This window comes from Vipera berus, assembly GCF_964194415.1.
Source record: "Vipera berus genome assembly, chromosome: 3".
Classification (NCBI taxonomy): Eukaryota; Metazoa; Chordata; class Lepidosauria; order Squamata; family Viperidae; genus Vipera; species Vipera berus.
The window spans coordinates 51494966-51522878 of record NC_138204.1 but is presented as its reverse complement, the minus strand read 5'-3'; the positions used below and the strand labels follow the sequence as shown (position 1 = coordinate 51522878).

At 38.2% G+C, this 27913-nt stretch overlaps 1 protein-coding gene across 2 annotated transcripts; it reads right to left on the bottom strand.

The window, feature by feature from the left end:
- On the bottom strand, positions 1-27913 carry LOC308666084 (bombesin receptor-activated protein C6orf89 homolog). 2 transcript variants are annotated; one of them, XM_081324590.1, is made up of 8 exons: positions 27863-27913; positions 23120-23326; positions 21596-21761; positions 10028-10179; positions 9790-9929; positions 6251-6377; positions 5197-5320; positions 1-3399 (listed from the first exon to the last, which is right to left on the bottom strand). In XM_081324590.1, exons 2-8 carry the CDS (start codon positions 23306-23308, stop codon positions 3314-3316), a joined length of 984 nt encoding a protein of 327 aa, XP_081180716.1. In that variant the 5' UTR covers positions 23309-23326; positions 27863-27913; the 3' UTR covers positions 1-3313. The 2 variants fall into 2 exon arrangements, with proteins under 2 accessions (XP_081180716.1, XP_081180717.1); XM_081324591.1 differs by lacking the exon at positions 27863-27913 and adding an exon at positions 27793-27853.

Sequence of the window (27913 nt, the reverse complement as noted above, 5' to 3'; positions counted from 1 at the left end):
CTGAAATTATTTACAAAATTTTACAAAGGTTGTTTGCATTCATTATACTTCAATCCTGGAGTTTAAAAGCTGAAATCTAGAAGGAAAACCGCAGTGATCTGAACACCAAGTATCCACAGATGTGAGTGGGTTTAGACAACAGGGCAAGCTTCAATGAACGCTGCTCACTATATCACTTCAGTTCCTCAATTCAATTCAGTTTGCCCCAAAGACAAATATTTCACTCGTTGCTATTTACCTAGCAAACAAAATCTGCATCTTGGCCACTGAACCTGAGAAACAAACTACCAATGCTAGCTTAGGACTGTACCTACAGGATGTAATGTAAGCTTTATAAGCACTGCAGCACCACAGAGCAGCTAAGCTGTTTCTCCAAAACAAGCAAGGAACAGATTGACCAACATATACAGTGAATATCGGACAGGAAATCTAAAGCATTTTCTGCCAAAAAAACAACAAACCCTATCAATGTCATGCAACAGGGTGGCAAAAGTGCTGAAAACATAGCAACAATGAATATATATATTCATTCATTGCCATATGCTCCGAAACAGTCTTCGCCTGCCTGGTGCCTTCCAATAGTAGTATGCATTCCAAATGAAACAACTGAGGGTCTTATCGAAGTAAATGCTCTTAATCAGCTAAAAAGCAGAGAACTTGGATCTTGGATTCCTCTTGAGCAATTACTTCTGCTTTTAATTCCTTGCAGCTTGTAGAAAAGGAGGAGAAAATGTACTGGAAGTTTGAAAACAAATGATGTAAACTCCAGAGGGAATAAGACTTGGACATACGCACAGCACCTCCTAAACCCAGACCTCGAAGCCAACTCAAAGACAAAAGTGCACATGGAAAACCAGAGTCCAAAAGTAGGATAGATACATTATTCCCTGTCCAACATGCTAACAATATCCCAGTTTGTATTTGAGAAAGAAAAAAACCAAACAAACCATCTTATGGAAATATTTGTACTTTTAAAAAGTTGTTATCCAGAGACCCTTAGACTGACATTAATTCCCTGCCCTCCAGCACATTGTTAAACAGTGAGTATCACTGACATAAATCTCTTAAATATACATATTTCACTACCAAAGCAAAAACAACTTTCCATAACTTTGTAGATTTAAGTGGTCTTTGTCATCTGAAATGCTTTGGATTTTTTTTTCTTTTAAATTATTTTTACAAAAATTAAAAATATGACCAACATGCAGTTCAAAGTGAACAGTATTCTCTGGAGAGATGGATCTATGTTTAACCTTGGTAAAAGAATGAATGAAAAAGAATTTAGAAGCCTTCTAGTTTTTTCATTAAAAATACCCACCCAGAGTACAGAGATATCAAACAAGAAATTCCACTTAGGATATTTATATACAGTGAGATTTTTCATCTATTAACCTATAGGTGCCTTCTGAGAAGCAAGTGCCACTAAACTTAATGGGGCTTCTTCTTATATAAAATGATATAGAAAATATTAATGAAAAACCAAACAACACGTTTGCCACTTCTCTAGCTATCATCGCGTACACGCACGCACGTGCAGACACACATACACAGCTTTACTAAAATACCTAGCCCAGATTACAAAGGTTTCTTTTTTCTATACAAACCTAAAGTGACATTATGTGTGAAATTTGTTTTTAAAAAAGGTGAAAACACTTAGCATGCAGTTAAGCTTCAGTGATGAAGATTGAGTTCCCACCTTCTAAATGTCATAGTCCTATCATTTATTTATTCACAAATCCTTTAAACATCTATAAGACTAATTTCATTGTCATAATTTAGTCCCTCAATACCTCAATTAGATATGCATGTTTCCAGTGAGAAACAGAAGGAAATAAACAAAATTCCTCTATTTGCATTATGCCATGAGAGAACAGGATTGTGGTTCTGACAGGCTCCTTTAACTGTTACTCTGCTGAACAATTAATAATTAACCAAAATATTTTAAAAACAAAGATATTATTCCAGTCCATTCTTTAAAACTGTTTTCTTTACAAATTAATGCAATTCTGCTTCTCCTTTTATTACATTTTAATAAAAGAATCCCCCAAAGCATATAAACTTGTACAAATATGTGCACTAGCCTCACTGCTGGCCTGGCTTCAGCCTGACACATCTGCAAATTATCTTAGCACAATAGGAATCTAAAGATTCACTCAAGGGAAACACCTCTACAATTTCAGTGCTGGAAAATAATCCCTTCTAAAGATATTAGGATAGATGAGTTCACAAGAACCATGAGGAAATGCAAAAACCTGGGAAGGCAATCAAGAATCACACACTGACAATGCTAATGAAAGAGAAAATACAATTAAAGCTTGTAGAGAATGGCAAGCATATTCACGGCACACATTAAACATTGCACACTGCAATTCTGCCCACAAATATCCACCTCGATTTAAAAAGATCTGGAGCTTTCCCAAGATCAATTCAACCATGATAACAAATTAAAATGATGAATAATTTGGAATGTCCAACTCAGACCCTCTCCAAAGGCTTAATTTTCAGAAGAGGATGCTCACCATTCTCACCAAGCCATTGCTCTAACAAATTTGGTTCTGGGGGGGGGGAATGGATTTGGCATTCTACTGACTTAGTCCAGGGGAAAGTATTCATGAAAAGAGAAGGAAAAATATATTTGCAGGATGCTTTTCTCTGTCGAGTATACAAACCCCAACCTCAGCCACACAGTTTTGGTGATGACTACATAAAGTCACGCTGTGTTCTTAGGTGGAAAGACAACATGATTTTTTTTTACTGGAAAGAATATTCTGAAGATGCGTCATCACAATACAGTGAAAGAAAAAAAAATGCAGCTGTGGACCAAATTCCTGCATTCAAACTATAACATAGGATAAGAACCTGAGCAAATGCTTTTCTCAAGAGACATTTTTAATTTCTCAGCCTACCCAATATTTCAGTAGTTTGCTCTTTTAAAGCAATGATCCAGAGACAGATTCATCAGCAGCTCTGACATTACCTCTTCCAGCATGTCTGGAAAGAAGTATTTTGAGACGACTCCTTCCTTCTACAGTGTCAAAAAGAACAATACTCACAAAGAGTATTTCACAGACCTTTCCCCCCACAAAATCCATCAGTTGGCTTTCAAGAATAATTCTACAAAAAGCTAGAGAAAAGAGGTCTTCCAGTTTCTACCAAAACATCTGAAAGGCAAGCCAGTGACCTTGAATAAAATGTTCTTTTAAAAGTGCACAGCTTTCTTCATTGCAGATCAGAAGGGAAAACTTATCTCTGGAAACTGTAGCGGTATCATTCCCATATCTTTTGTAATATTGAGGTCTTACACACTGAGTTTTCAACTGGCAGATCCATCACAAACAACAACGGGTTCAGATCCTCTGGAGTTAAAACTTGTTGTCCAATAATCTACATTTGTAAAACCTTTGGAAGAAAAACAATAACACTAGTTTATTATGATTTATTATTGTAGGCTATCGGAGGTGATGATGCCCTGAAACATCCCTTCACTCTATTTCCATGGCATGCAAGTACTTCAACAAGCTTTCTTGCCAGTATCCAGAATGAGACAACTCATCATGGCCAGTTCAGCGTGGGGACAACTCGCTGCAGGCACCTGAAGGGAGAGCTGGGCAGGTAAGCAAGTGACTGTGCAGAGTGGAGATCGCTGGCAACAGCAGGGAGCTTCCCACTAGACTAGAGGGAGAGCCAGGCGGCTGGGCAAGTGAGCGGGTGGGCAGACCACAGAGCAGTGATGGCTGGGGGCTTCCCATTTACACCCACACCCTGTTACCGCTGAGTCATGATCCAGACCATTCAGAGTTTGGGGTGTTTGGCAGCAGCAGCGGTGTTCAGGCCATTTGGTGGGAGGGTAGCCGGAAGGAGATGGAGGCCAGGCACATCCCATTTTCACACACCCCATTGCCACAGGTCCTTTGGTAGCAGTGGCAGTGGGGGATGTGAAAATGGGACATTACCCGGCCTCCAACGCATCTCCACCACTCACCCTGCCCACCACCACTAACGACCCAAACACCGCAGCCACTGCCAAAACACCCAAACTCTAAAAGGCCCGTAACTTGTGGCAGCAGCAGAGGGTGTGAAAATGGGAAGCCTCCAGCCATTGCCACTGCCATTCTGCGCTCTGCCCACCTGCTCACTTACCCTCCCAGCTCTCCCTCTGGTGAGAAGCCCCTGGCCGCTGCTCCTCTGATCTCCGCCCACCCACTCAGCTCTCCCTTCAGCTGCCTGCCAGTTCTCCCCATGGCGAATTAGCTGTGATGAGTTGTCCTGCAATGAGTTGGTACCAATGAGTTGGGGGAGGCGACTTGGTGGTGGTGAGCTGGCCGTGCGTAGTGGTCCTAAGCCCACCAATATTTTATATAACAGTAAATTATCCATATATATGTTCTGGTCTTAACAATAGGACACAGCTTAGAGATAATCACTTTGTTAAGGCTTCAGCAAGATTTCTTTGTAAGTATAAAAAATTTACTTCAGCATATGTTTTTGCAGGAACAATTTAATTAAGTGGCTTCCGTAAAACAAATCTAATAATCTCAAGAGTGCACTTCAAAATTCTACAAACACTAGTACATCCATGACATCTCTAGAGAGCATGAATTTACCCCAACTCAGCCCAAAATGGCCCAAAACCTGTGAGACCCCAACATTCTTGTATGAGATTTCGAGGATAAAAGTTCATGTAATTTTTAAAAAAGAATGGTCGTTGCCTGAAAAGATTGCCCATCCTTTGCCTACCTGACTTTTGCTATATTTCAATATAATGTTTATACATAAGCACTTCTACATTCTCTTCTTTGAACTGCAGTGATCAATCAAGTTTGGTCTGGGCCAGCCTTGTACAGCAATGAAGCAACATTATTTACTATACTGAAGCCTTCCCATAAACAACACTTTGACTTTTGGCTGCTGCAACAGACTCAACACAAACTTCCTATAATGCCAAATGCAGTTTTCTAGGGTAGAAAGCCAATTTAGAAGACCACATAGTGTATACAGAGTTCATTGTTTTTCCCAACAGATAGGGTGTGGAATATATTTCCTCTGTTACTGCATTATAAAGCTTAAAGCATTTAGCAGGGCAAAATATCATGAGCTACAAGCCATGGCTTGCTTTTTTCCAGCAGTAACAGTTACAACAGTTACAGCTAATTTGCCATTTGTAGGATAAGCTCCTATTGCTGTATCAATTCTCACCAATATCTCCAGCTTCTAGCTCTACCATCAATGTCTTGCAGTGTTCTCTGCACAAGAGAGATGGAATAACATATAAGTTGAGCCGACCACTTCCTACCACAAAAGTGTTCTGCAGTCTGTATGTCTGAAAAATAAAAAATAAGGACTGTTCATTTTATTATCTCCCAAAACCTTTCATAGTTTTACTGGGAAGAAAGAAAACATAAAATTGAATTCAGAGAAATTGAAGGCATAGATAATGGCTTCTACTGTAGAGCTCCTCTGCAACATCAACCAGAGCCAAAAAAAAGTAGATCCCCATAAACCATCTCTCAAGGATCTTGTCAACCAAGCAGATCTAAAGCTTGATGCTATCCAGTGACGTTGGCACAGCAAAATCTGCAAGATGGAAGGCACAATGTTGCAATCAGAGCACCATCTCTTTTCTATATGCATGTGGCAATACACACCAAATTTGTCATGCCATTACTTATAGGTCTGAATAGCGGCAACAAATGGTCGGCAACATTCCACCTGTCTCAAAGAGCTGGCTATTTATTGGGTTTCACTTATATTTGTTTGGTTTAACCATTTGCCTTATAAGAAAAAAGAGCAGCCCAGCATTGGAATCTCCTTCTTCCTATTGCTATAACCAACTGGACTAAAGACTTTTTCTCTCTCCTCACAGAAGACAAGATAAATAACAGTTCTGTGAGAAAGAAGAACAGAACTATCTGCCCTGAAGATGACAATGTCTTCTGCCCCTCTCTGGGAAGCCATTTCCTTCCCCATCAACCTTTTAGAATAATATTAGCACTGAGAACGTGTCTCCCTTTTCTCTCCTCATCCTTCTACCTCATATCTTTTTTTGATCATTAATCTGAGGGCATGAGACCTTCTAGTTCTGCTACTGCGTAAAGCATCATCAGTGCAAAAACCTGGGGAAAAAACCTTTTAAACATAAATACAGAATACAAATGCTTTTAAAAAATCATTCTTTTTCAGCCTAAGGCTCCTTATATGAAACTAAGCATAAAAAGAAGTGCAGAAATATTTTAACGCTAAACACACCAACCTTATCTTGAAGCCGTGGATGGTGGATTAGGAAACAGCTTTTTAGAGAAATGTCCTTTGGAAACAGCAGCGAAGAAAAGATGGGAAAAATTTCTTGCAGAATCTGAGATTTATTCTGAGGGTTTTGCCTATGGGACATTTCAGAGAATAAGAAAGAAAGCAGGTACCTCACAATGGCATTGCTACTGAGCCCTAAAGCACTTCAAAACAGTCATTGTTTGCCATCCTAAATGGCTATACCTGACTTAATGTAACTTATATGACACAAAAAACACACATAAGTCACACACAAATCAGATATCAATGTGTGGGTAGGAGCATTTGGATTAGAAAGTGGACCTTCTTTAGCTAACTTTAGATAATATATATTCTCCAAGAAAATAATATAGGCAGGGAATCAGGAGATTGGTATTATCTAAGATCAGATATAATCTTAAAGTTTCTGTCTGAGGGGGGGAAAACCCTGAGGCTTATTATAAAATTAAATGCTGAACAAGTAAAACAAAGAAAGGCGTCACCTACTCCAGCATTAACCAAAGCCACATGGGAAAGGCTTTGGGAATCCTAACTTACTCATCATTCTAGGAAAATGGAGGGCAGGGAAACATGAGAAATCCCAGTGTGGAGACTTGTCATGATTCATACTGAGATACTATGCACCCAAACTGTCCATCATAAGTTCATTAAAAATACAGCACTGGATGATAGGGAACACCGTATTTCATAAATAGGGAATGCCCAAATATGACTCAAAGCATCAGCCACAGCGGTCCCGCAATATTTATTCAAAACATCACGTTCTTCCAACCCATTGCCAGAGAACGCGTCAACTGGAAGACTCCAAAATATGAAGGGAAAAACCTGGTGTGCAAGGTAACAAGGAATTTAACATTGAACTGAACTTCCAAACAAACAACAGATTTGCAAAAGGCTCCTCAACTGTGTTCAGTGGAACTTAGGATCCTGCAAGAACTTGATGGGACTCCAGGAGAAATTAAGAGGGGGAAAAGGTCATTTGAATGCAATCTTTTATCAGTAGAGCTTTGATTTTTGATTGGGGTTCTACAACTTTTTTTAAAAAAAAATATTAAGAGTTTCCACAACCAGGAAAAAAAATGAAAATCCCAGCTTTGGGTCAATAAACTAAATAAAGGGACACTTGATAGAGTGGAAACAATAAAATAAATTCACTCAAGGGGAGATTAAAGATGTAAAAACCTAGGGTGGGGGGGGAAATAGAAATTCAGAGAAGGAAAAATCCTTTTCCATTTTCAAGGGGTTTTTTGTTGTTTTCAAAAAAATTGGGGGTGAGCGACCACGTAGGCTTACTATAGCCTCTAAAGTATGACATTTTCCAGAATAAGAGGAAACAATCATTTTGTTGAGTTTCACAGCCTACTACCGTGTTTCCCGAAAATAAGATCTACCCCCAAAATAAGACCTAGCTTGATTTGGGGGGGTTGGGCCTAATATAAGCCCTATCCCCAAAATAAGCCCTACTTAAGACCCCACCCACTCCGTCCCACCATAGGTTTTTTGGCAGGTCGGATCTCATGCCTCCCCCCCACCTTGCCTCCTCCTGTTGCTGCCGCTGCGAGGTGGCCTGGAAGTTAAGAGAGCTGGGGCCTGAGGAAGCAGAAACTGCCCCTTTTCTATCCCTGCCCTGGACTGGAGAATTCAGTGGGCAGGTGGGGGTGGGGACTGGCTGGGGCCTCAGCTATCAGCTTCTCTCTTTCACCCTCACCCCAAAGCAGCCTCTGGAGGCAGTCTTGCACTGCCCCACAGGTTTTGCCGGCTTTCTCTTCCTCTACGGAAAGGCGGGAAAGAAAGCTGGGCGTCCCGAGATGTCCCATTCTGGGAGGCAACTCAGGTTTCCCTCGGTGGTGGAGGAAGGCTTTGGAAACTGCCTTTTCATTTGTATTCATCATCAATATTGTAGTCTATCTCTTTATTTTTCAAAAAAATGATCTGTATTTACCACAAGTAGCCTCCTTGAATACCAATGGGAAGGCGCATCAACTTCCCTCCGCCCTGTGCGCTCCCACAGAGAGGGCCTCCTCAGGGTGCCACCAATCAGAGAATGTCGATTGGTGGCCCCCAGGGGGAGGTCCTTCTCTGTGGGCGCCCCGGAGCTATGGAATCGGTTACCGGTTGAGCTCCGGATGGCGCCCGACCTTCGCTCCTTCCGTCGCGACCTAAAGACATTCTTATTCGAACAAGCCGGCCTGGCCTGACGGGGGATGGGTGGGGTTTTTCTTATTGTTATCTTAATATTTGTAATTACTGTTTTTAGTCGGGCATATATTTAATCCTTTTTAACTTTTGTATTTTTGTATTTTTTATGCTTGCCCTGTTCACCGCCATTTGATTGAAATGGAGAAGTGGTCCTGTCAATATGAGTCCTTCGGGAGAAGGGCGGTATATAAATAAAATTATAAAAATTATAAAAAAAATTCTGCGCATGAGCCGTGGAAATACAGATACTCGTCCCCTCAAAGCTCACGCTTCCTCGCTCAGGGCGCACCACTGCTTTGCAACGTGCGTTCAACTTCACAGCTCAGCTAAACTCTTCAGCTGCAGAGGGGGGCGCCAGCTGGCCTGGGCCTTATGATAAAAAAATTAAAACATTCCCTGAAAATAAGCCCTTAATGGGTCTTTTGGACCAAAAATAAATATAAGACCTAAGCTTATTTTGGGGGAAGCACGGTACTGGTACCCGTGTTTCCCCCAAAATAAGACTGGGTCTTATTTTATTTTATTTTTGCCTCCAAAACAGTCACCAGGTCTTATTTTCGGGGGATGTCTTTTATACTCACCTTCAGCATTAACAGCCCTGCCGGGCTGAAGAAACAGCTTCATTCTGCAGCTGCATCCTGGCCTGCATTTTGCAGTCAGGCCTTTCCAGAAGGCATATGCAGCCGAGTACTGAGCTATAGATTCAATGGATTGAATCCATAGCTTGGTTCTTGGCTGCAGGGGCCTTCTAGAAAGCCTTGTGACTGCAAAATGCAGCCCTGGCTGCAGAAGACGCGGCAGAAGAAGTGGGCTGGCGAGGAGAGGCCTGGCTACAAGGTAAGTGGGTGTGGGGCACGTGAAGTAGCTCCACACCCCCACCCCAGCTTGATTTTTTAAGTGTGTGCCTCGCCCCAAAACTAGGGCTTATTTTCGTGGTAGGCCTTACTTTCGGGAAAACAGGGTATGTGATTCAATTCCCATTTCTTAAAAGATCAGATTATTATTATTATTATTATTATTATTATTATTATTATTATTATTATTATTATTATTATTATTATTAATTTTATTTGTATACCGCCCTTCTCCTGAAGGACTCATATTGACAGGACCACTTCTCCATTTCAATCAAGAAAGATAATTCAAAGAATAAAAAAGAAAATACCTCTTTTCTAGTGCTGCACCTCATCCCTACTCCTTGATCTTCAGGACTCCTGAAAGTTATATTCACTGATTGTCAGCTGGGGCTACTGTTGAGATCATTCTAGAGAAATAATTGAGATGGTTCTAACAGCTCAAACTCACCAGAAAACAGAAAACGGAGGTTGCTGCTTGGAAGGGCTGCTCCATAACTCAGCTGCCTCCTCTTGTATCACAAAATTTGCCAATTCGGGGTAGAGAGACTGAAAATGTTTCATTTCAGCATAAGAACGATGCTGTCCTGTCTGATGAGAAAAGGATGACATTGCTTTTATTAAAAGTCTTTTCATATGTCAGGAGATTTGCCAACATCTGCCAGGTCCCCCCCATACTATTAAGTTACCTTGATCAAGAGAGGCTGCCCTTCCAGGATTTTTTCTGATAGCTGCCTGAGGTCAACTGGAGCAACAAGAGTTTTCATGGAGCAGCAGCAAGAGCACTTAGCAGTTAGAGACATATTCTGTCTGCAGTCCAAGCCCCACCACTCTGGACATTCTTTGGAAAGAAAGAGCAGAAGAGATGTGTGAACGTCATTCAAAATTTCAATTTTAAGCAAAGAGCAACCAATTCCAAACCCTAAACCTGAAAATTCTATACCTGCTGCAGAATATCAAGTGATTAGTGAAAACATCCAAGGCTAATCCATGAAGGAAGAAATTTTAAACTCAATATGGGCCACATCAGAAATAGCACAGGTGCCATATTTCATAGTCTACTTTCCAGCAACTCTTGGAATTTGGTAACATCTGATAATGTTGGAGCCATGACTAAGAGAGATAAATACTTACATTTTTGATAACCAAATGTAAAACTGAAGGTGTAGTTTAACTACATGCAAAATACATTTAGGCATTATGGTGATTCCTAATCAATTTAATTAGAGCAATAATAATTACACCAGTACAATGAAATTACACCACTTAACAATTCTTTGGGGAAATCCTTTTGTTTGACTAAAGCAGCTTAGCTCAAGGGGCCTTGTTGTGATACTGCACAACAACCCAAGATAAACAAGGTTTTATCTTTTAATGGTCCAATGTGTTAATAACAGAATACTTAAGTAACTCATTCAGTTCAGAGCTCTTTGCATATTAGGAAAATTATTTTCTATATGGATCTGTTATCCTTTTGCAACAATATACTAATATCCAGAACGATATTTAAGAAGAGAGAAGAAAGACATTTTATTCTTTGGGGGGAAATTTCCTCTCACATATCATAACATCACAATAGCTAATTCTTTCCAGTTTATTAATCTGAATTCTTGATGTACTATTACTGGATATATGCTAAAACAATCATAATACGATTTGCTTGGAAAAGATACATTAAAACTATTTCAAAAGAATAGCTGATCATAACCTTGCATTTCTCTGAAAGATAGTGTTTTTTAAAAGAGCTTCATTATGCCTTTCTGTAAAAGATGTGTCTTTCCTATTCATCATACATAGCTTTAATAAAAGAGAGATTAGGAAAACTATTTAGCAAAGCTATGGATAGCAAGTGTCTAAAGACTTATCTTCTATGACAAATTTCAGTCTCTGCTGCAATTTCTATTATAGTCTAAGTGCATGCTAGGACCAAACAATGGAAATTCATGTTAAAAGAGACCATTAAATTGTTTCTGATCTGTTAATCTCTCAAAAGTGTTTCAAAACTTTTATTCAGTTTGTTTGGCTATAATTTAAATTACATATTTCAGTTGGATAAATTCAGAGTTATTGTTATTGGGATAATAGCCAAGTAGAATTTTAAACAGGCATTTATTTATTTTTTAAAAAATGTCTGAATTTTATTGTTCAGAGGTGGCAAACTTCACAAAAAGTGTAGTGGAAAGGGAAGGCCTTGTTAGAATTTGGACAGAGGAGGAAGGGGTAACAGAAAAATAATGGTCGGGGCAAAGAAAATGTAACTACAGAAATACACAAGGGAAATAAATTGGACCTTTATAAAACTATTCTTCTATTTTTCCAATTACACTCCAGCATTCCTTTTAGATTATCACTCTGCCCAGGCACATTCAAGGGTTATTTCAGTTTTCAGTGTAGCATGCTTTATGTATGATTAGCTTGTAGCTATTTAGAAAAGTACCAACACTGCTTCATGCTATACTTAAAATATAGCATTAAAATGTATAGTTGAAAAAATAATTATTCTTGGCTAGTGTCATGGGATGATAAAGGACCACCAATGAAGAATTTTTCCCTCATTCTATTAATCATGGCTTTGTGTAAAGATCAATCATTCTCAATTGTTGTATTAACTATGGATTTTCATTATTCTGAAATGTTGGTTCTGTAACATATACCTGCACAAATATCAGCACATACATATATTTTCCATCCAGCAATTAGAGCTGAAGATCATGGCAGGGCTTTTAGAACTGTGGCTTTTCTCTCCACCATTCTAGATTAAGTGTATGAGTCTCAAACTTTGCCTGGGTGGGGTATCTTTAGCTTCCAGATGTCTAATTTCCAATAGACTCAGTCAACTTGGCCAACAGAAGGGAAGCTAAAAGTTGCAGTTCAGCAACATCTGGAGGGTCACAGGTTCCCCACCCTTGTCTAGACTTTGAGGGACAAGAAGTGAGAGAAGCACATTCTGCATAGATAAAGACAGCCTTCCCTCCCCCTTTTCCAGTCTAGACATTACTGACTTTAACATCACTCTAGTGTTTTGAGTATTTAGCATCCCTCTTTGTGATTAAGGTACAATTTTGATTTGTCATCATAGCATTTTTCATCTTGTACAACACCTGTAATTACCAAAGCATCTTCCTTCCTTATCCTCTCTGTTATAGCTGATCTTGTTTATGTACACTACAAAGGATGGATAACAAACCTGCTTGATCCTTCAGAGAACCATCTAGATTAAAAATACAAATCTGATAAAATAACAATAACAATAGTGCTTAGACTTATATACCACTTCGTAGAGTTTTACAGTCCTAAGTGGTTTACAGAGTCAGCACATTGCCCCCCAAAATCTGGGTCTTCATTTTACCAACCTCAGAAGGATGGAAGGCAGAGTCAACCTTAAGCTGGTCAGAATCGAACTCCTGGCAGCCAGCAGAATTAGTTTGCAATACTGCATTCTAACCACTGCGCCAGCATGGCTGTTTAAGTACCCTCTAGACTATAGCAAAGTTCCCCAACCTTCCCGGACCAGTGGGGAGGGAGAGGGGATGGTTCCGCACAAATGGTGGGCACATGCACCCACCGCTTTCACTAATGGATATGCACGCATGAGCCCGTCACTTCTGTGGCCCAGTTCCCAAGGGCTCAAGGCCTGGTAGTGGGCCGCAGCCCAGGGGTTGGGGACCTTTGTTCTAGAATATTTAAAAATTAAATACTCTATTAATCCTCTAATCCTCTATTCTATATTACCTTGACTGTATTTCTACAAAGCATACAGTTCATTTTTATATACTCCTGAAGTTTACCAAAGTAAAATTTATACCTAACTGCTTACCGTCATACCCAAACTTCACCCTCAATTTCCAGAACATTATTGGTTTTCTCCACGATATTTCAATGCTAGTAAATCTTGTTTTATTTCAATTTTCCATTTGACACAAATAATTAAAAATTTTCTACTCCCCTGTATTACTTTCTAGCTAATCCTGTTGATTGGAGACTGGAGTAGCGGTAGGGACTGTGCTAACAGGGATTTAAGTTTTTTAATTAATTTTGCTTGAAACATGTTTATGTGTGACCACAGGACTCTCACTGAACAAGGCAGAAAGGTAGGGTATACATATAGTGATTAATTAAATAACATTTCATATAATTATATCTGAAGCAAAATGGGAAAAATGAAAAGTTTGTGAGAGCAGTTCACTAAGGATAAAAGAGCAGAAAAATGTGTTCCAAGAGACCGTGTGCTGCAGCATGAAGTGTAATAAGCTCATATGCCTATGGCTGATTAGGTGACAGCTTCCTGCTGAAGAATCTGAGAGTATAAGAGGTATGTAAGGCACTTAGATTCCAGGATGTGAAGGAACAGAGAGAGTTAATAGGAATCTAAAAATACATATGAATTTTTGAGATTTTTTTAAATAACTGCTGAATGGCAATGTTTCAAATTTATTTTTTTTTCCCCAAGCGTCCAGTGTCAACTTGGTACATTAACAACAAGCAAATATTCTAAATTCTTAACATGAAATTAACAATATACTTAGAAAAGATTTGAGGTTTTCCAAAGTCACAATTAATTTTTTATGACAACGGAAATGTATGAACAAGATAGAAATAGAAAATGGAAAACTTGCAATGTGCATTGCATAATGAACTGGAATACCATTTTAAAGATTGGATGATTAATTTTAAATATTAAATTTGTATCCTGTCATCTTATGGCGCAATTACCTAAACATATTTAAGAAAAATTGGCTTTCAATTCTGAATGTTCAAAGTGTAATATTATGAAGGACATATTGACTCCTATCTTGGGACTTTGATTTACCATACATAAAATTGCCAACATGGTACCAGGAGAATTCAGAGGTAAAAATGTAAATATGTTCTTAAATTATATAAATGCAATATATCAAAGAATGAAGAACTCGATTTTGTATGGTCTGGGACTGAAAAAACAAAAAGTTTTTTTTCTCCTGATCCTGCTATACCAGATTTGAACTGGGACTGAAGATATATGTTCATGTGTTTCTATATATGAACTGGTTTTTTAATCAACAATATGCAAAGTTTGATCAAAACTACTCCGCATGTTAAATGGTTTAATCTGCTGAAGTGAACTTTTTGTTTCATATTCATCGATTTCATTTTTTACCTTGTCATTTTACCATTTAATTTTTCTCTTCTACCCTTTTTAATTTCTATTTTGTTTTATTTTATATATGTAGTTAATGCTTCTCTTCTTTTTGTTCACATAGAAAATATCCAGTGTGTCAGACAGAAAAGAATAGATTTAAGCTACAGGATGCAACTTTCAACTGAATACTAAAATTTCTGAATATTAACAGCTTAACAATGGAACTAATTATTGTATCAAAGAAGTGATAAACTTCTAGCATGTGTTCAAGTGGGTAGTAATCAGCCATTTGTTAGGGATATTTTAATTTGGATTCCTGTACTAAGCAGGAAGTTGGATGTTGTTTTAAATAGCCCTGTCCTATTCTACAATTGTATGACTTTATTATATATTAAACATATTCGCCTTCAATGGATTTTGTTCTGACATTTCTCACATTTTACTGTATCACAATAAAAATTGTTTTCGAAACTGAGGGAAATTCAAAAATAATGTGAGACACTTGCACTTTAACAGGAACTACTGAAAGATCCCACTACTCAGGCCACTGACTGAGGTGTGTCTAAATGTGGCCGGTTTTGCCCTAGACCAGGGGGCTCCAAACTTGGCAACTTTAAGACATGTGGACTTCATAGTCCAGAATTTCCCAGCTAGCATGTCCAGAAGTCCACAAGTCTTAAAGTTGCCAAGTTTGAAGACCCCTGCCTTAGACCAGATAAAAATATTGCTCAGAATCATATATACTGGACAAACAAGCCAGAATGGTAATCCTCTACAACTCCTAGGCAAATGCTCTCATCACAGCAATAAAATTCATTCTAAACCAATATAATTCCATATGGCTTACATCTTGCTACACATTTGCTCAAGTAACCTCAACTTTAGAATTTTTCTGTAACATTAGGAATTGAGTAAGCCCAATAATTCCATGATTACACATGTTTTCCAAAGATTGGCTCATAGTTCAATAACTCAAGCAGCAGAAACTGTAATATGTATTCCACCCTGCATAGCTCCAGTAACAGTCCACACTTTTTCTTGGCATGACTAGGTGCAAATGTTATGCTGCAGAGGGCCTTTCCATGCCAAATTGTTTTCTTACTTCCAAAGAAGAAACATTTGCTGCTAGAAAATGGAACCAATATTCCCCATGCATGTTGTTGAACAAATACAGCACAAGGATACACTAAGACAGTATAAAAAGGAGAGACTCTCTAGCTAAGCTCAACTCCTGGGCAGCGAGGTCCTACCTACCAAGCTTAGCTTTCTGAGAGCAGCCAAGGTCTACTGGATGCTACAAGGATTATAAGCACAGAACCTACAGAGATTAACAAGAAAAAATTAATATAGACTGCAACAATCTGAACTGCTCAAAAAGTGCCAAAGAAATTTTGCAAACAAGCTCTATTAGCCACGCTGTGCTTTTAATTGCTGTCTTCAATTCAGTCATTGCTCTGCATTTAATATATATCAATAGATATACTTTGGTCATAAAATTTAAACATTATTATAATAAATGGAGTAATTATTCTGCCAAAAGAAATGGTGTGAAGAGTGTTCAAAAATTATCTTTCAATTAGAAAAATTAAATGATTCAGATTCATTGCAAAGTAGAACACAGTTCTTGCCTTCATTAAACATAACTAATGCAAATTTTGAGTTGCATTAGTCAACTCTTAGTGACCACAATAAATTTTCTTAATGACAATCTATCGCTAACCCAGTTATTCAGGTTTTCCAACAACATATTCATTGCCACTGTTAAGGGCAGAATGTAAACAAAAATATTAGCACAAAGAGTTGAATCTGATTCTCCTGACATTGCCCTCTCAGATGAACAGGGTGTTAAAGTCATTTAGTAGCCATAGCAGAGACTAACCTTTGTGTTATTTAATAACACAATTAAAATACATTATTAGGTTTAGTAATTTCTACAAACTCTCTTAGGCTCCATTCTTGCTCTAAACACTTAAAATTTTAGACAAAGGCTAGAAATTCAATACATAAAGCCAGACATGAGGACTTAATTAAAACCACAACATTCTTAAACCTCAGTTTCGAAAGTCACACAAGTTTAGTACTGTTAGCCTCAAATCACCTCAGTTGGTAAGAACAGCAGTCATGGTTCACTGCAAACTAGATTCAAAATGGCATATTTTTTTGTCACACAGATGTCTATAATATGCTTTTGATGCTTACAATTCTGAAGCAATGAAACGAAGGAAAACTTCCTCTTAGGCTAGCAAGCCTGCCAAAATTAGCAACCACACTCCATGAATTCATAACTAAAAAAATTCTTTCTTTTATAGTCAGAATAGTTATTTTAATCCCTAATCTGGAACAGGTAGGTCAGCAAAGGGCAACAAAGAAAAGAATACATAGGGATCTAGAAATGTAGCAAATATCTTTTCAAATCTCAACTACAAAATAAAACTTGTATAGTTTGTTTTTCAGTAAGTTCTTTAGTATGTAGTGAAGTGGTTCTTCACAGCTTAATAATAAACTATTACAAAACGTTCAAATGGTGATTGCAAAACTGCAACAAATTTTAGAGTAAGTCTCATCTCAACTAAACACTGCACAGCAATCCTTATTTTAGAATAAGGCGGACAATATTCCAAAGAATCACTCATGTAGAGCTATCTATAAACCTGATACAAACAGTAAATGATCCTAAATGCAAAAGAAGAGCTTTCAGCTTTCCAGATTCCCACAATAATGTGTCTGCTGTCAAAAAATTACAAGCAAACAATTCTCCTGCTGACCAACTGCCAAAATATGTTAAAAAGAACTTGCACCACCCATCTTTAAAAGGGCAGGCTGTCCATGAAAAAACTATGTCCCAACACATGTGTCTGTTATTAGGTTCCAGATTATAATAATAATAAGGGCTGTTCGCAATAACATTCAGCAAGCTTGGCAGCATTTTAAACCCTGGTGATAGCTCTGAGGCATCAGGCTATAGTTCACACTATAGTGGTGGAAGGATGCTGCAGCTGGGTTATGCAAGAAGACAACATCCTCTTGGGGCAATTTCTTGGTGGGTCTTAAAAAGAACATATTCATTTGCAATGGGAATCTGTACATGCTCTAGAGCAGACCTAATTGAGATCATCCAAATGGATTTAAGAAAAGGCCCTGGAAACTGGCTGAGAGTCAAACACCTAAGGCTAAAGGCAGCTGCCAAAGAAAGGGATTGTTGCTGCAAACTTTTCCAGCTAAATGGATACTGACCCCACCCTTGCTCATAAATTAGGATTTGTAAGTATTGTTTAAAGGTTTTGAAATGCAAAACAAAAAAAAGCAAAAACAAACAAAAACAAAAATCACTCTTAACTCCTCTCAAACCACAATCCTTTAGATTTCAGTTACAGCTCACTGCCCACAAGGAACTCTGCTCCTGAGCCAGCCTAAATACTTCATTGGCACTTTCCCATGTCCTCTTAAATCGTCCTCTTAAATCAGATACCTCTAAAAATATCTGAACCTCTTTTGTTAGGAGCCAAAGTTATTTTTCACCTGACAATTCCTGTTCCCCATTTTCCAAACAATTTCATTGAGGTAAGTGCCTACATGTCAAAATACATAATTAATTCTCAGTTGTATTTGCTGTATCAGAGCAATTCAAAGACATTGCTGACATATGTTCTTAAGGGACACGTTCCAACTCCAGTGTCAGTCTTCATATTTTAAAGTTTAAATTAAATCTACTTCTCTTTGGGATGTATAAAATTATAAAATTTTTATAAAATTATAAAATTAATATATACATTACTTAAATATAACTGAAATATATTTAAATGTGATGGAAGGATGGGCATTTCCCCCATAAACAAAGAGAGAACTGAAGTGCAAGTTGTAGTCCTGATTCTGACACCTTGAATGAATTAGACCAACCACACTTTTTGTAAGCAGTTTTGGATGACGACATACATTTTTGATTCCAGACCACTAAGCTTTCAACACTTTTGACGGTTGTTCAAAGATAATGAAAATATAGCAAATTAAAATTAGGGCAAAGGGAGCTCCCATTTCAGGCATTATACAATCTTGCCTTTTTTCTAGCTTGATCACAACCCAAGTACTAATGGCAAGAAAATATCAATTTGCGGTAGATGTGAAATGACTTCGCACATGCTGTTTCTTTCAAAGATGGTTCCAATATCTCCACATAATGCTAATTTATAAAGCTTCTTCTGAGCTCACAGAATGAAAATGGCAAACAATAATTTAACCTCCAGTTCACAGCATAGATAACTGAAGGCAGTAAAAGACCTAGTGATACATCAAGCCTGCCCCTTGAGGGTTTTTTTTTTTGCTTTATTGTTTTTAATTATTTCTATTTTTATTTTTTAAAATTTTTGACAGATGATGGACATGTGTTTATCCTAAGCATATTTTAACTCAGTTACTGATGACTGACCCACTATCTCTGCTGGAAGTTGGTTCCAAGCTTCTACGACTCTTTCTGTGAAATAATGCTCTTATTTTTGAATTTCCCTCCTGTCAGTTTAAGATTATGCATCCATAATGGAGTGCACAATGGAGGTGATTGGTACAGTTATAACAGACCCCACCTCACCCCCCCATTCCGTTCCCCCATTTGTCTTTGGTTTTAATGTTTGATTTAAATTTTTTTTCACTTAGATGTAACTGCAAGCCGCACAGAATTACCCTATGGTAAGATGGGTGACCAATAAATTTTATAAATAAAATGATTTGTAGCAGGTAACTGAGAAAACATATATGAAAAGCTGAGGGAACAGGTTTTTCTCTATTACCCTCTTCATTTATTTGTATCACTATGTATTCTATCACACTCTAAGAGATTATTCAGATAACATGTAAGAAAAACAGCTGCTTACGCCTATGGTAAGAATGCTGTTCAATAAGGAGTGAGTTAACCCTTGAGACAAACTGAAAAATGTCTTTAATACGCAGAATTACACATCATCCCTGATCTCACCTCACGTAACAATATGAGGGGGAGAAATCATTTCTAATTCTAATTTGAAAGAATAGTCAATTTGGGCTGCAATTCTTCATATGCTACTAATGTTATGTCCCAATGAACAAAAAAGGACTTCCTTCCAAGACATGATAAATATAATTAGATTTTAAATGGCATATGTTACATATAATATGGGTAACAGAACCTGAGTGTTATAAGCTGCTTGAATGAAAAGCGAAAGGCAGGTCCTGTCCCCTGAGGCAGAAAAATAACTTACAATTTTTCCAACTATCCTTTTTCCCTTCAAAATTGCTCTTTTACTTCAGTTCAATTCTTTATTACAATCACTGGCCACAATACAACAAATCAACATCAGACAAAACAGAATAAAACATGATATGGCACAGTTGTCCTTTTAGCTGCTTCCTTCTGTGAAATTTCAGATACAACCTACCTTTCTAAGTAGACAGCTGGAACTGTACCGTACAGCCTGAATTCTTCTTTTGTTTTCATGTACCAAATAATCTCCCCTTTAAAGACAGGAGATTTGGACACATTCATATTCAATATCTTTAGAGAGTGGCTCCAGAAATAGAAACTATGAAACCATTTAAGATGTTTTCTGAAGCAAAAGATATAAATCAGAATCTGGTGTTTATTTTTTATTACTACGAACATCCACCAGTCCATAGAAATGCCACTATAATACATAGAAAACAATCCTATTAAATGAATCACTAAGAGCCAGAATCTTCTGTTTATTTTTTAATTAGCTGTTTATTTTTTTATTAGCTGTTTATTTTTTATCATTTTATCATTACTTAAGTAGCCAATATTCCTAGGAATATTTTTTCCCCTGATTATGTTTGAATGCACTATTCTAAAATGATGTTTCTATTTATCCTAATTGAGAAGGCACTTCAGTGGTAATGACTTTTCAACTATGTTCAATTCAGACAGCTTTACTCGTGTGTATTACACCTTGGTTACTTGTTATATCAGTGTTATGACTTTCTGGTAAGAAAGGAAAACTGTTGACTAATTTATTCCCATTTTTTAAAAAAGTGTGTTCTTTTTACATTTCAATTAATGAAAAGCAAACCACCTATTCCCCTGGGCAAATAATTGCTTTTTAGACACATTCTCTTTCTGGATCCTTTGAGTTGTCACAGTCCAAGTACAAACAAAATTTTGCCAAGTGGCAAATATCATATCAGCTCTCTAAGATTAGCCTTCTTGTACGTGTTGATAAACAGTAGTACAATGAAGTTACAACAGTGATCATATAATTTACCCATATGCATAAACAAAACCAAGTTTTCCAGAACATGAAAACTTCATAAAATTGCTGGAAAAATTAATGTATTTTTCTTCTGATCCTGAAAGCTGTGAGCAGACATGCAAAAGTAATTTTTTTAAATGTAATGAGTAACACAATTCAGGAAAAGCTGCTATTGCTAGCCTGTCAATCATAGTGACACCCATCAGGAAAAAAAATAGGAATTGTACTTTGAAGTAGGCTAGAAAGAAGCAGAAGATTACAGGAAAAGTGGGAAATAAAGTAACTACCAAATTAAGTCTTTCAAGTCTATAAATAAATAAAGGCTGAGTACAAAATGTTAGAAATTTAATCTTTTTAAAATTATTTCTTTTCTAAAACATATTGTACAAACAGGACTAGAAATGGCATAGGTAATTCTGCATACGTTTTGAGAGATACAAATTTATTATACAAGATTTCAGTGATAATAGGTTAAGTTTCACTCTTCAAAAATGCAGAACTGAAGTAATCTAGTTACTGATCAATGACTCAATGCACTTAAATGTATAAATCTTCAAAATGAGGCTTTTAAGATCAATCAGGAAATAGTTTTAGCTTAAGGAAAAATACCTGATTAGATTGCCACACTATTTAGTGCATAAAGCATCAGAACACAATCATTATAGCTAATTTGCTAAGTTTTGTTACAAAAATAAGAGTGTAGTGGAATTAGGAGATGTTTACTGCAAGCAGATTTGACTTTTAACAGTTATTCTTTTTCTTTTCACAAAAAGCAGAATGCAGTGTTATTTTAAAAATAAAGAACTAAATAGTGATTTTTATTTATGTCATCTGCATTTATCATATGTAAAGCATCCAGCTGTTTTAGTTTAATGATGAAATAAATGCTTAGATAATTTCCTTACTCTCCATCATGTATTTCTTGGTAATGGGTAATGGCAGCAACCGGATATGATGAAAGAGGGAACCCCATGGATGGGCTTTGGTGAGTGTGTTTTCAGATGGTGAAAGTGTATATGGCTGGATCATGAAGTATGCTGTTAGTAAAACTACTCCCAGGGTAACCAATCCCTGCAAGAGAAGATAAGAATAAGATCATTAGTATTACTAATTCCGTCTAACATTTCTCCAATACAATAAACATGATAGCATAAATGACTGTTATTGTAAATTTTTATATGAGAGAGTCTCAAAGTGTGGGTCAGGGATCACTAGGGGGACATTATGGGGGGGTCAGTTTGGTTTGTTCCCTTGTATATTTTCAAATCTGATCAGGGGCTTTGCAAGCAAAAAGGGGCCGCTGCCAAAAGCTCACCTTGGCTTACCACCCAGATTTGTCCTGGCAAACTTCAATGGCAGGAGCACTATCAAAAGACAACTTTGCTTCATTTTACCTGTGAAATCCATAGTAGTTTTGCAACTTTTGAGATACTGTGTGATACTATACATTGTTGTTGTTGTTAGTTGCGAAGTCGTGTCCGACCCATCGCGACCCTATGGACAATGTTCCTCCAGGCCTTCCTGTCCTCTACCATCTTCTGGAGTCCATTTAAGCTCACGCCTACTGCTTCAGTGACTCCATCCAGCCACCTCATTCTCTGTCGTCCCCTTCTTCTATTGCCCTCAATCTTTCCCAGCATTAGGCTCTTCTCCAGTGAGTCCTTCCTTCTCATTAGGTGGCCAAAGTATCTGAGTTTTAGTTTCAGGATCTGGCCTTCTAAAGAGCAGTCAGGATTGATCTCCTCTAGGACTGACTGGTTTGATCGCCTTGCAGTCCAAGGGATATATAATACTATATATTAATATATAATACTATATATTAACAAGTCACTAATAAAAATAAGTAATAAATATTTATTTCCTATCCAATCCTAACAAGAATGAAATCATTAGTTTTTATCACAGGAAAAAGAGAGGTTGCACAAATTAACATCAATATACCCTAAAATCTGAGAACCATGGATCTAATCATATTCACACGTATTTCATTCTATGTAGATTTCTAATTCCAGTACAGGTAATCCTCAACTTACAACAGTTCATTTAGTGACCACTCGTTACCGAAAAAAATGACTTATGACCATTTTTTACATTTATGACTGTTGTAGCATCTCCATGGTCATGTGATTTACATTTGGATGCTTGGCAACTGGCTCATATTTATGACGGTTGCAGTGTCCAGGGTCATGTGACCATCTTTTGCAATCTTCTGACAAGCAAAGTCAATGGGGAAGCTAGATTCACTTAACAACACTGTTAACAACTGCAGTGATTCACTTAACAAATATGGCAAAAGTCATAAAATGGAACAAAATTCCCTTAGCAAATTTCTCACTTAGCAACATAAATTTTGGGCTCAATTGTGGTCGTAAGTCGAGGACTATCTGTACACTTTCTACAAGAACATGGAGAATCCAAAATTGTGTTACCTTATAGAGAAGCATTAATAGAGGAAAGCGTGGGGGTCCCCTTTGTGGTTCATTTTTTTCTAAGAGCTGTTTGATGAATTTCTCAATGGCCTTTTCAGACATGCCACACTGGTAACCAGTCTGTCTCACCAAGTCAATAGTCTCTGAAAGTTTATCATAAATGCTGAGTTCACTGGCCGAAAGCTCCATGTCCTCTGATGAAAAATCCTATTAGGGAAAATTTACCACAGTTAAGAAAGAATCTATTCCAGTGCCTCAAGGAAGGTGACAAAATTAGACAGTACGTTCTTTCTAGTAAGCCTGCCAATCTGGCTGTGCAAGTAGCAAGTCTACTTCATTCAAATATGTAATTAATGGAATCAAGGCATCAGCATTTAGATTCTTGAAATAAAGCCATTTTATTAATCTCAGTAAACCACAAACAGATACTATCAAGCAACAATTGTGTGTTCTCTTTTGTTTATGCTAAACACAAATGGCAGATCAAGAATTACTGTAACTCTAAAGTTTCTGGAGATATACTGCAGCTATTTCTTGCCTATGAATAATAGTTGACAAAGAACAAAAATGGTGTTATTCTACTTTATCAAACACAAAGCCGAAGAGCCAGCGCTTGTCCGAGGACGTCTCCGTGGTCATGTGGCCGGCATGACTAGACACCAAAGGCGCACGGAACGCTGTTACCTTCCCACCGTAGTGGTCCCTATTTTTCTACTTACATTTTTACATGCTTTCGAACTGCTAGGTTGGCAGAAGCTGGGACGAGTAACAGGCGCTCACTCTGTTACGCAGCACTTGGGATTCGACCCGCCAAACTGCCGACCTATCTATCTATCTATCTATCTATTTAATCTATCTATTTAATTTTATTGTAATTTTTATATTGTATTGTTTTAATTTTGCCCTGTAAAGCGCCCTGAGTCCTTCGGGAAAAGGGCGGTATATAAATTGAATTAATTAAATTAAATTAAATTAATAAAGAAATAGTGAAACGTAGGAGTCAGAACTTCAGAATGCAAAGTAATTTCACTATGGCAAATGCAAAGGTTTATATGCTTGCAACTTAACAGACACAGATATGATCCACACTATCTCTAGTCAATGAATACTCAAACCATGCAAATGAAGAGTATTCCTTAATATTATACATAAAATATTTCAAAAAAGTGCTATTTACTAAAACTCAGTCATTTCTTTTACCACGAGATACTGCTCTATTTATGGCACTTAGCAATATAATACCAAGAGCGGCCCATACTTGCACAACAGAAAATCTGATAACATGTTTTCCGAGAAGAGAAAATATTTAGAACATTGAATCCTTCTTAAATGAATCTTCAAGGTCCTGGTGTCTGATAACACCATGCAGTCATGTAATGGAGTAAAATAACACTATTTCTATGAATGGAAAAAGACCAAAATAGTCTGGATATCAACAAGATGGAACGATATGCTAATATATGCAGTGTTATTTGAAAATAATGTTTTCCTCATTGTTTTAATCTTCTAACTTTCCATTCCTCATATGATGCAGAGAAGATAAGAGACAGGCATCTACCCCCACAAAACACTAAGCATTTATACAAATCAGCACCAGCATTAATTCCCAAAGAAAGGGAAATGCACAGAGGAGTAAAATTCCACATGCTTTTGTTAAGTTATATTTACTTTTACAAAATGCATTAATACAATATTTTCTTCATTTAAGAAATATGCTATTTATGGGTATCAAATAACATGGTCATGACTCATGTGACTTCTGCAAGTAGGATTGTTCTCTAATGGAAAAACATTACGTCAGGAGCAACGTAATGAGGATATGTGAATATCCACATATGTGGATATATATTGAACCATCACTTATGCTTATCTTGAACTCTGAAAGGGATTTCAGATATGGCAGGGGAATGAAAAATAAGTGTACGTATACACCGCTTCACATGATATTGGTCCACAAGACTATATACTTCCTCTAACCTTCTTTCCTATGCAAATGTCTAATGAAACAAAATGGTTTTCTAAATAGTTAATAACAATCATTTCTGCAAAATGCACAATGAGTGGTTGTTGTGGGGAAAATAGGAGAGGCTACTATGTGTATCTTAAGCTTTTGAAGAAAAGATAGGAGATTAATAAAATAAATAAGTAGACTTTTGTTGCAATGTTCCTTGATTAAAACATTGAAAAATGATGAAAGAAAAAAAAGAGCTTCAGTTTATTCAGCTTCTGTAACAGCTCTGAGCACCACAGCAAGTGCTAGAATAGAAAAATGAAAAGACTATGAAGCAGGAGGGGACAATTTCTTTTGGACTGGGGATACAACTCAGTGTGCTAAGCTATCACAGGTCCCACAGAGGGCATGGGAATGCTTTGCCTCACTGAGGCTTGTGTTCCTATTCTCACACTTAAAACCCAAAGATGAATGAAAGCTACATGGCTGTAAAATCAGCCACTGTGCAACTGAATTTCAGTGTCACGATAGTCAGATATCCTACAGCTGAAAACAGAGTGCTGGAGATGGCAGGCACATCTCAGGTTGTTTGTGGGTTATTCAGCCCTGCTATAAGGCATGCAGTTTTAGATTCTATCCACTATTTGTTGAATTGACATCTTGTAATTCCAGGCCACTCACCTGTGTTCTAAAACCAGCCCAAACCAAACAAAAACACCCACACACATGTCTACTGTTCCTAAAATTCAGCAGTGAGAACTGAAATGTTTTAGATGCCAACTCCCTCTGACAGATATAGATCTCAGAAGACATACTTAGAGTGTTTAATATTACACTGTGTGTTTACTTCACAATAAAACTCAGGCACTTGACTGCTTCTTGTGGAAAATAGTACAGAATAGGTACCCAGTGTTTCCCCGAAAATAAGACCCGGTCTTATTTTTTTTTGCCTGCAAAAGAAGCACCAGGTCTGATTTTCAAGGGATGTCTTACCTTAGGACTGCTGCAGCCAGGCTTCCCACGCCAACCCCTGTCCAAGTTCTTTTGCAGCCGCATGCCACGTGATGCATTGTGCCGCTGCTGCTCCCGCTTGCAGCGTAAGGTTCATCCTGCTGTTCGCACCACAATTGGTGAGACAAGCTGCGCAGTCTCCTGCATGAGCAGCGGCAGCATCGCGATCAATGCAATGAGCCTCGCAGTGCAACAAGCCTCGTGGCGTGATCAGCGCAATGAGCCTTGTGGTGTGAACGGCGGCAGCAGCACAATCAGCAGCAACGGCATCACTGATGTGATGAGCCTTGTGTTGCAAGTGGCAGCAGCGGTGCGATACGCCACATGGCATGTGGCCAAAGAAGAACTCAGGTAACAGCACGACACATATTGGGCCATGGGAGGCCTAGCTGCAGCGGTCCAAATATAAATGGGTGAGCACATGGCGCAGCTCCACCCCCTCCACCCCTGCCCTAGCTTGATTTTTAGGAGTGCGCCTAGAACTTATTTTTGGGATAGGGCTTATATTAGGCCCATGGCCAAAAATCAAGCTAGGGCTTATTTTCAGGGTAAGTCTTATTTTGGGGGGAACACAAACACAGAGAGAGACATTTTTGGGCTACATTGACCCCTTACCAAAGTTAGGAATGATGGTAACTAAAAGCCAGTGTCATTGGAAAGCAAAGGGTTCTCACTACCAGAATTTTTTCTGATGCCAGCTGCTATTGATGCTCATAAGAGTTTTTGATTATGTTAAATATATTCAAAATGTCAACAAGTTATTCAATGCTATTTCATACATTACAAGACACTGTCAAAAGGACCAACTGGAATACAAAACGTTATAGGACAGAATGACACTGAGGTATAATCCATATAAATCCATGTTACGTTCTTTGCTGGAGTCCTGGAACATACTATGGTACTGTACTGTCTGAATGCACTAACTGAATATCAGGATCAAGAATTTAAATTATGGTAGATAGTAAAGGCAGTACTTTATTAAAAAAAACTCTCTGTGCATATCCGTCCAGCCAGCCAGCCTGCCTAGCGCTAAGTAACATCACTTAAGCGGAAAGCCTTGCAAAATCCAACTGCACGATTTCCACTAGAACTTTAGAACTTTCTGAATGAACCTTTATTGTCGAAGTACAACCATGTATACACTGAGATTGGCTTTAGAACTTTCCTCAATTACATGATACAGAATTTAGATTTAGAACTTTCCTCAATTACATGACACTGTTCAGATCTCAATACAAAAAAACATCCTCATCTCTCAAAAGCCCGTTTCAGGTCTCTAGCAAAGAATACACCATGTCAGAAGCCTCTGACCTGAATTTAGAGCCTTCGTTTCTGAGAATTACCGTCACCCTACCGGCAGTCAATGGTAAAGGGGCTCGTGTTTTTCCATTCCACCTGGTTCCCTTTTGCTTAACAGACCAATCTTGAAACATGTCTCCTGGGAAGTCCATCCCTATAACCTCAAAGAGGGGCTCATTCCCAGGAAGCGCGCATACGGCCTTGCAGGCTGCCCTATATATAATTCACTTGGCCACAAAGCAAGGAGCCAGGAGTCCTCGAAAAGCCATTCGAGCTGCCCTCTCAAACACGCCTACCCTCCTGGACTCTTGATTCTCGCCCCCCCCCCGCCCACACTTCGGCGCGGATCTCCCACCCGTCCCCTCCCTGCATCCCCCAAGAGATACAGTCTGCCAATATCCTTCCCCACACCAGCCACAGCCTCGGTCCATGCTTGGCGGTGACACTCCCGCTTGTCGAGTGCGCGAACGCCGTCTCACCCCATGAACCGCCCGGGCGGGTCGAGTCGCGTGGATCCAACATGGACCCGA